General features: G+C 40.5%; 1 protein-coding gene across 1 annotated transcript in view; it reads right to left on the reverse strand.

Annotated features, from left to right (window-relative positions):
* Positions 1-3,519, reverse strand: part of LOC109889066 (nuclear factor 1 A-type-like) — a 199,641-nt gene extending 196,122 nt beyond the window's left edge. The window contains exon 1 of the mRNA XM_031822233.1: positions 2,075-3,519. Coding sequence (XP_031678093.1) covers positions 2,075-2,101 — 27 coding nt within the window. The 5' untranslated portion in view covers positions 2,102-3,519. The remainder of the gene's footprint in view (positions 1-2,074) is intronic.
* Positions 3,520-8,772: the final 5,253 nt, after the last annotated feature.

Raw genomic sequence — 8,772 nt, forward strand, 5'->3', positions numbered from 1 at the left:
GCCAATTAGTACAAATTCTGTTTTATACAGCTGAGATGAATTGTAGTACATGTGAATTACCCGAGTCATGTTTTAAGAAATAAAACAGATTCAGGCAAAATGAGGATGAATAAATATTTGACATACTCAAGCGAGAAATTTCTCCAGATGTCCCTTCTCAAGTTAGTGTCCATCAACTAGTATCAGGTTTCAGTCTTCTCCTTTGGGCCCATTTCACTTATGTCTTGTTGTATATGCACTGTACAACCGTATTAAATATTAATAGATACATATTCAGGACTTATCAGTAATGCTTGGCACTAGAGGTAAATTAGCACTAATGGTTCTGAACAGGTCTTCCATTGTAACGGTTGGCAAGTCCAGGACTAGAACCCATCATTGCTATTAAGTCAGGTACTTGTCATTTACATACATTTGTGTGGTCATAGTTTGAAAAAATGTTTGAAAAAGGTAGGCTATATCCCAAAATAATAATGAGAAGTACATGTATGAAAACATGAAATCAACTTAGGGAAATATGATCAAAACTGAAGTACAACTGACTTGAGACAAGGCCAATAGATATGCCTATTGGTGGTCAATATGAAATCAATTTCAAAAATCAATTATACTGTGGCCTTATGCAGCTCTAGGCAATGAAAACTATTCCACACACACACACAAATCCATCCGAACTTTCACAACTACAATTCAGTTTCTGCCCTCCAATAACGAGGAAAAAAAGGGAAAAAATATATGTTGTTATAACATTGTAATATGTGAACAATTATTGTTACAGTTAATAAGTGCGCTTTTTCTCTGTTAATTCACATTTGTATATGGGTCCTCGGTTCTGTCACCTCAACAAACCCCTAACATAATGTATGGAATATAGATGGATCTTTTCTGTGCCTTCCTGACACGCAGCTGCAACTTTCCTCCTGGAGATCTTAAATTTACCCCAGGCTACTCGTACTGAGAATATATTCTCATCTTAAACAAACCCATAACTGTATTATGATACATTTGCTAAAATAATATTTAGATTTTTTTTAGGAACGACAGGCCGATGATGCTTTTAAACATTAACCACATTTACGGATATGCAACTGATCATTAAGCAAGCTATTCCACTAGCGTTCCCACCTTGACTAACTTTAGGTCAGGCCTACAAACCACCATATTTCGGGTATCAAACTCTAACAACAATCATTCAAGTCCAAGAAAAGACAACTATCTTAGAGCACAGAAAGTTGTTGAATAATTCTTAAATATAATCGAAGTTATTGAGGAAGTGCATAGTACATGTCACTCATAGTGCGCAAATAAAAACAATACTATCCATAAAAATCGAATATAATAGTAGCCTAGTAGCCTATTTGAAAAGTGTAATGTCCCAACTTGTGTTTTCCCCGTGCACATGGCACACCGCAAAGTTTAATGCCAGAGAGTGGCAAAGTTTAATGCCAGAGAGTGGCAAAGTTTAATGCCAGAGAGTGGCGGGGACTCGATAATGTGAAACAGTTTTCATTTGGATAATTTTTGGATGCAATTTAGACCAAGCAAATTGATGTATTTTAAATATTGTGTTCAAAGCAGTAATCGCTACAAAGTGACAACAGGCATGGATGTTAAACATCCAAAGTGCAACGACCTGGAAGCCGACCGGGGGAAGCTTTGGAAAATGATGTACCCCATGTTAAAACATTGTGTGCATTCATTCATATCAAATATGTGGAAAGACGCGCCCACAACAAGGTGCACATGGTAACTTATAGGAGAGGCCACCTTCATTTTTGGATTGAAACTCTGGATAAAAAAAGTAGTCCAAGTTAAAGCGCGCTTGACATCGAGATAGTCAATGTCTAGTATTAACTAAAATAAACATGCATATACGTGTGTGCATATATGTAGGAGGTAGGCGCCATCCGCCATGTGGTAGTTAGTTCAGACGGCTCTGACAAACCAGGAATGCTGAATCTACTGCACACAAAGTTACATGCCTTGAGCAACGTTAGCCCATATCACCCTGTCCCTGAGGAAGAAAGCATGAATGCAACACAAATGGTTAGAGACAGATGAAAGGCTCACTTACCTGTGTTAGGCATAGTGGAGAATACATGTCTGATGTATCTAATCTTGGATTTGGAGGGTGTATGTATGCGTGTGTGTATGTGTGAGTGTATGTGTGTGTGTTTTGGTTGCTGTGACGGGTCTGCGTGTTTATGTGTGTGAGTGTGTGTCCGTGTCTGCTCGTGTATGCGTGGTGGCTGTGTCCGTGTGTGTGAAAAGGGAAAAAAGGAGAGACAGAGAGAAGGGAGAGAGAAAAATAAAGCCTGCTTCTTGCTTTCACATTTCCAACTCTGCGAACTGCAACGAACGCTTCACCGCTGCATAGAGCTGAACTTTAACCCCGCCTCGAGTTACAACGCTTCCACTCTCCGCATTCATCTACCGTACAGTGCAGTAAAAGCCGTAGAGCAGTCCCTTTGTTGGAGAACTCATAACTTTCACCAGAGGCATATTAAACAACAAAAGAAAAGTCCCAACGCAGACTGGCTGTAGCGGAGGTTAAAAATCACAGGAAAAAGGAAAAAATAAGGGATCTTCGAACGTTGCAAATCTTGATATATCGTATTAATACCGTTACAAAAAAATATCTGATTGTCAGACGCTCGTTCTTCTGGACTCGGTAAGAGATCTCTCATTCACTCCACTGAAAGGTTGCAAAAACCGAAAGCATTGAAGGCATGTGGTGCGGCTTGCTTCACCGTGGAGCGAACTCTGGCATGAGTCTGTCGGATTTACGAACGAGAAGGGTGCGGTAGCTAATGGATCTAGTAATGCCTCTGAACACCCAACCAATTGCTTATTGCTGAAGCCCGACAGATGGTTTCCGTTTGGAAAATAATCTTAAACAGGAGACGATAAATTGAATCCGTTTTTCGTCTGTCCGGTATATGGCGGAGAGGAGGATTTTGTTCTTTGGATTACATACGAGGATTCAGCACCCGATCTACATTTATATAAGGTTGAGTGTCGAGCACGTTGTTAATCTTTTAACCGCGGAGAGTAGCTACAACAGCATGCACTGAGTTCCATACAGCTACAATTCACTTTTGTCCACTGTGTGCGGAGGACAAACTCTTGTGCTCACCTCTCAACATAGCTCCCAAAGTATCGACGCTTTTAAGGAAGTAGGCTACTGAGACCAACGTCAATGCAATGAACATGCGGAACAGTAATGTAGCCTATATGCCTACATAGTCTGCAATGTAGCCTGCAATGAACATGCGGGACAGTAATGTTGCCTATATGCCGACATAGCCTGCAATGTAGCCTGCAATGAACATGCGGGACAGTAATATATCGTCTACATAGCCTATTTAAAATGTTCAAATTATAAACTGCCTAGTTGAGCCTCTTAGCCCCGCCATGATATGGCTTTTCAAACTGATGCAAACAATGCGAACCTATTCATTTAAATCAGGAAGAGCAGGGATCGCGTAAGACTGCAACACCAACACTGCTAAATAAATGCTCTTATATGATCTTTAAAGCAAACGAGACGGTGTATAGCTGGGAGGAGAGAGCTCGAGGGATCACCACACAGTCGATAGGAGATATACCGCCCCTTTTGAACAAATGCTAAACTTTAACATTCGTCGGACTAAGTAGGCTTTACTGTATTCCATATTCCAACTATCGACATTTACAACAAGTTATAGCCTAATTATAATTATTGGTCATCATTGACATTAATAGGCTATTAATATGTTACTAGGCTATTAATCTATTAATAGTATTGGCTGATTGTAACTGACATATGCTACATTACATGCAAATCAATGTCTGCTTGGCCAATTTATGTCTATTTGCAAGAACTTGCACAACACATTTCATCAGAGGGGTGCACAGCGAGTGCAGACCCCAACCATTCAATAAAGTGCATTAAACTTTACATAACAAAATCCCCATGCATACACAATTATATAATATAAACGAGAGAGAGCTATATGAGAGATAAGATTAGGCTACCACTCATTTTCCTAACTCACATGCCATTATGTAAGCATGAGCAAGATCTTCTCCTATCCACAGCGAAGCTATGTATATTATCCGAAACCAAAGCATCGCGTAACTCCACGCATTAATTAACGAACACTTGATGCTTGAATTTTATTTAATTAAGTTTCAATCATAACCATCTATACAAAATAATAAATTGTAATGAAACACAATTAAAGCATCAAACAAACAATTGTTTACTTGGCAATAGTGAACACAACGTGCGTAAAGCATGCGTAATAACTTGGGTATAGAGCTTATATCAAAAGACTGACCAACATCTTACAACATTCCATAATACTCCTAAAGTTCCATACTACCCAAACGCCTTGGCATCGGTAGCCTATTGTCTGCTTCACCTGCCCTTAATCGAACTAATGTCAACAAAGCAATACTCGCATTTTAGAGGCCCATTTACAGTTTTAAACAAAAGTAAGACAAATACGAATTAGCCTACAGTAAAGGCATCCAATCATTTGGTGTGACGAAGAATTTTGACGGATTTTTCTCCAAAATATCAGATTGTCCTGACAAAAATTCGAGCAGCCAGTGCAGAATCACTGGATCAAGTGTGTGTGTGTGTGTGTGTGTGTGTGTGTGTGTGTGTGTGTGTGTGTGTGTGTCATGAATGTACTCTGTTTCTTCGTGCGCTGTCCGAATTTGTTATTAGTGAACAACTTCCGTCCAGAGGGAGAAGTCATTTGTGCGCCCTCTAGAAAATCACCAGGGAAGCGACCACAAGTGGCGAGTGTGGTCTCTGATGCATCAGAACACTCTCCACACACACCTGCACCAAGGCAGCGAGACTCCGCAACCAAATGCATGCCTGTTCACGGTCTAAAGGTTCATTAACATACCAACAACGCCAAAGGTGCACTTGCAACGGTTATTATATATTGCTATTACAGCATAATATAATAATAATACAAGTAGGCAAAGGCTGCTTGCATTTACTGAAAGCCCTCACACCAGCCCAAAAGGGATATTACACAACCGTTATACCTCACTGAAGTGTTGATTCACTATATGGACTATAGACCGTGTGTTGCTCAAGTAATTCATGTTAATAAATACCTTGAAGCAAATACAAGCCACACACCATTACGCCACAATAACCGTGCGGCGTAAGGAAAATGGTCTACGCATGTTGTTCACTACCTCGTGTGCTTGAACGGACACAATAGGTTCAGGAGATGTCTATTAGGCTACTGTATTTTCTCATGTTGCGGCGCATAGAACCTTTATTGAGAATAGGCTAACCTGCTAACGGCATTTTGCCAGCCTCACCGTATCCATGCCGTCAGTGCGACGCTGGAGCTCCGTCCTCTGATTGGACTAAACTCTAGGATTTGGAATCCAGCATCCATCTTATTGGACAAACCCATATCACCAGAATTTCTCGGTATGCATTTATCGCTCGTTTACTCTGCAGAACAACTTGTTACCACATAACGAAACAATGTATCTCTCACTCTGGTCGCTAGAATGGCCTAGCAGACGGCAACACCGGGAGTGCAATGCTCTTCTGTTTTGTTCTAATGCCAAGTTTATTTGCATTATCAGCATTAGCATACATAGCTGGCAACACAGGCCAGTCTGACACGGACTCTTATCAAATCCGTTTACAAAAGCAGAAGACTTCTTAGCCTACATTTAACCTGTGTATAGTCCGTACACACCACGTTTATGCACATGTCCATTACTTCTCAGTGTAAAAAAAGAGGGTAAGATGTATATTTGCACGTACCATTGCAATGTATAAAGTGAATATAGGTGAGCAACTTTAGACTGTTGCGACGAAGTGAAAAAAGTACAACTTGCTTCCGGTGTGAGTATTTTACACTGAATCAATGAAGTGTAATAAAGCGCAACGGAAAACAGTTCTAGTTGTATTAATCCCCAAAAATAAACAATGTCAGGGAGCCTTTCTTCACTCCTTCATATTTGACTGAGGTCCAAACCTGGCAAAACTGTCTCAGCTTGGTTTGATAGAATTTGTGCAGAAGTTGCAATCGATTCAGTGAGTCCCCCCTTGTTCATTTCCGCAATCGCTGCAATTTGCATAGGAACCACGCGAACCCGGGCGGCAACTGAACGCCACTTCTTTCTTGCCATCTCCTCCCCTCGCGGAGTCACATAGCCTAGTGGCAAATCAGAGTCCGAGTCGAGTGCCATAGACCCCGGTCTGCGTTCTGCTCCCGCACGGAAAAGCTTTTTTTCCCACCTACATTTAGCTGCATACCGCACTCTCTTAACCCTTCCTATAAATCTACGGCGCGCTTGGGACAGAGGGAGGAATGCCGCGGCGCCTATATTGCGAACGAAAAAACGTCAATAAGTATAGGCTATAGCGCGTTCTTGCTGCTTTAGCACCAGAGCATTGTTGCAATGCTGGACATCTAAGCAGCATTATACCATCACAATGAGCACCTATCTAAGAACTCCACTGATGGCGAAGTTTACGGCTGGTCGACTGAAACTAACACCAATTCTTTGCAGCGGATTTTCTACTGCTTCCCAATGGAGATATGGCAAATATCAACCATAGGTGTGTCGGTGGGTCATATTGAATTAGAAGGCATGCATAATCATGTCATATGACAGTCGTAGGCCTGTTTGATGCTTCTACATTCAATTTAAGTGCGATTGGATTTCTATTTCTGAACTGTGTGGTAGCAGGCAAGTTAAGCAGCATATCGAAATGATTGAATTGTTGTGGGCTGTATGTATTACTGTGTTGATTTGGCCCTTGCGGTTGAAAGCAGTTAGATATTTTGTGTGAAAGAGACCTATTCTGCAACTGTAGCCGATATAGCTGATATTATGTATGCGAGTGTGGCTAAACATTTTACAACGGGCATGACACGAAAAGTGGTGGTGTTGATTATTTGCTCAAATATCCAAATAAACAGAATTTCTCAATGACAATGTGTTTTTTGCTTGTTATATGAAGTAGCCTAGCCTGTGAGTGCGCACGTTTGGGCTAGCAGAGGTGACATTCCACGGAACTCCAATGAGTGTTTCTCATTGAGGTCAAAGCCTCTTATCATTCTTTTGAGCAATGAGGGGCGGTGGTTCCCAGGCATGGTGACGTGTACATGTCAAAACTTGTTGTGTGTGGAGACGTACTGAACAGAACGCTATTAACCTGCAGTAACGTGGATTTCAACGAGGCAAGCTCGAGCCGCGCATATCTTCCGTTTTCAGACTCGGTAGCCTTCTGATAAAATGTAGTTTATAAATAATAAACTGGTATAAGCCAGCAAAAGTTTCAAACCGTTATAAGCCAGCAAATGTTTCAAACCGTTATAAGCCAGCAAATGTTTCAAACCGTTATAAGCCAGCAAATGTTTCAAACCGTTATAAGCCAGAAAATGTTTCAAACCGTTTTAAGCCAGCAAATGTTTCAAACCGTTTTAAGCCAGCAAATGTTTCAAACCGTTATAAGCCAGCAAATGTTTCACAAGACACAAGCATCCCTATAGTGCAACGATGTAGTCTAAACTCCGATATGAAATGAATGAAATCCAGACAAGTGTTTTATATTTAATATGATCATTTTTAACATATTTTTGTAACTAAAACAAGTTTGTCCCGAGTCATCATTTAAGTGTTTTCTCCTGTCTCAAATGGTCCATCCTTAGACGATTATGTTGTGTGCGTACAACATGCACAGAACAGGTTTGCATGAAGTGTCAAAATGTAGGGTCGCTATTTGCCACAGTGGAATGTCGTACCTGTCACTGGTTACTGTAGCTTACTTTTGCCCAGCCTCTATGCCTTTCACATACAACAGCCATTCAATGTCAGGTAACCTAGCGGTTAAGAACGTTGAGCCTGTAACCGAAAGGTTGCTGATTCGAATGACCAAGTAGACTTTGTGAAAAATCTGTCGATGTGCCCGTGGCGTGAGCAAGGCACTTGAACCTATTGCTCCTGTAAGTGGCTCTGGATAAAAGCGTCTCCTAAATGACTCCAATGTAAATAGCATTGTAATCATTCGATCTAAGTTACTATCAGGTGAAATATGCATATAACGGATTTAGGAAATGGGACAAGTACGCCAATAAGTATATGCTACAGATATTACATTTACCAGATACAAATGAGATCTCCTGTTAAATCTATGTCAGGCTGATTGCTAAGGTGCCTCGAAAAAAATTATTGAATTACAATATTAATTGGGCTTCAAGTCGAGTTTGATATTTTGGGTTTCAGAATATCAATATCAGATGCCGCTGAGAAATGACCAACTTGGAAACGTAATCAAACTATACAAAGGGTTCAGAAGAAATTCGTTTTACGCACGGAATGGACAAGGTTTGGGTAGCGCACAAACAGGGTTTAAGGGAGATAGTGCCCTGATACGCTATAGGCCTATCAACAATTATCAATGCTTACAATCACAGGTTAATAACATTCATATACCATGTGGTTTATCTATTAATTACCGCAAAAATAACATGAAGGGATTGGTTCGTAAATTTCATTTTAAGCCTAAAAGGTGAACACATTAATTTATTCCAATTCCAAATGAAACCAATGCAATGCACATATCCTGATTTTTATTAGTACTTGTTTTATCGAGTAATATCGATCCAGCTCTTAGCTAAATCCCGTAACAGAATGGCTCGAGAGACGCCTTTATAGTGTTTTCTGCAACATTCTGCACAAAAAAATGCTCAAAGCTCCAGCAACCAAGCCAGGGCTGCCCAATATAATATG

This window comes from Oncorhynchus kisutch, linkage group LG4 (assembly GCF_002021735.2).
Source record: "Oncorhynchus kisutch isolate 150728-3 linkage group LG4, Okis_V2, whole genome shotgun sequence".
Classification (NCBI taxonomy): Eukaryota; Metazoa; Chordata; class Actinopteri; order Salmoniformes; family Salmonidae; genus Oncorhynchus; species Oncorhynchus kisutch.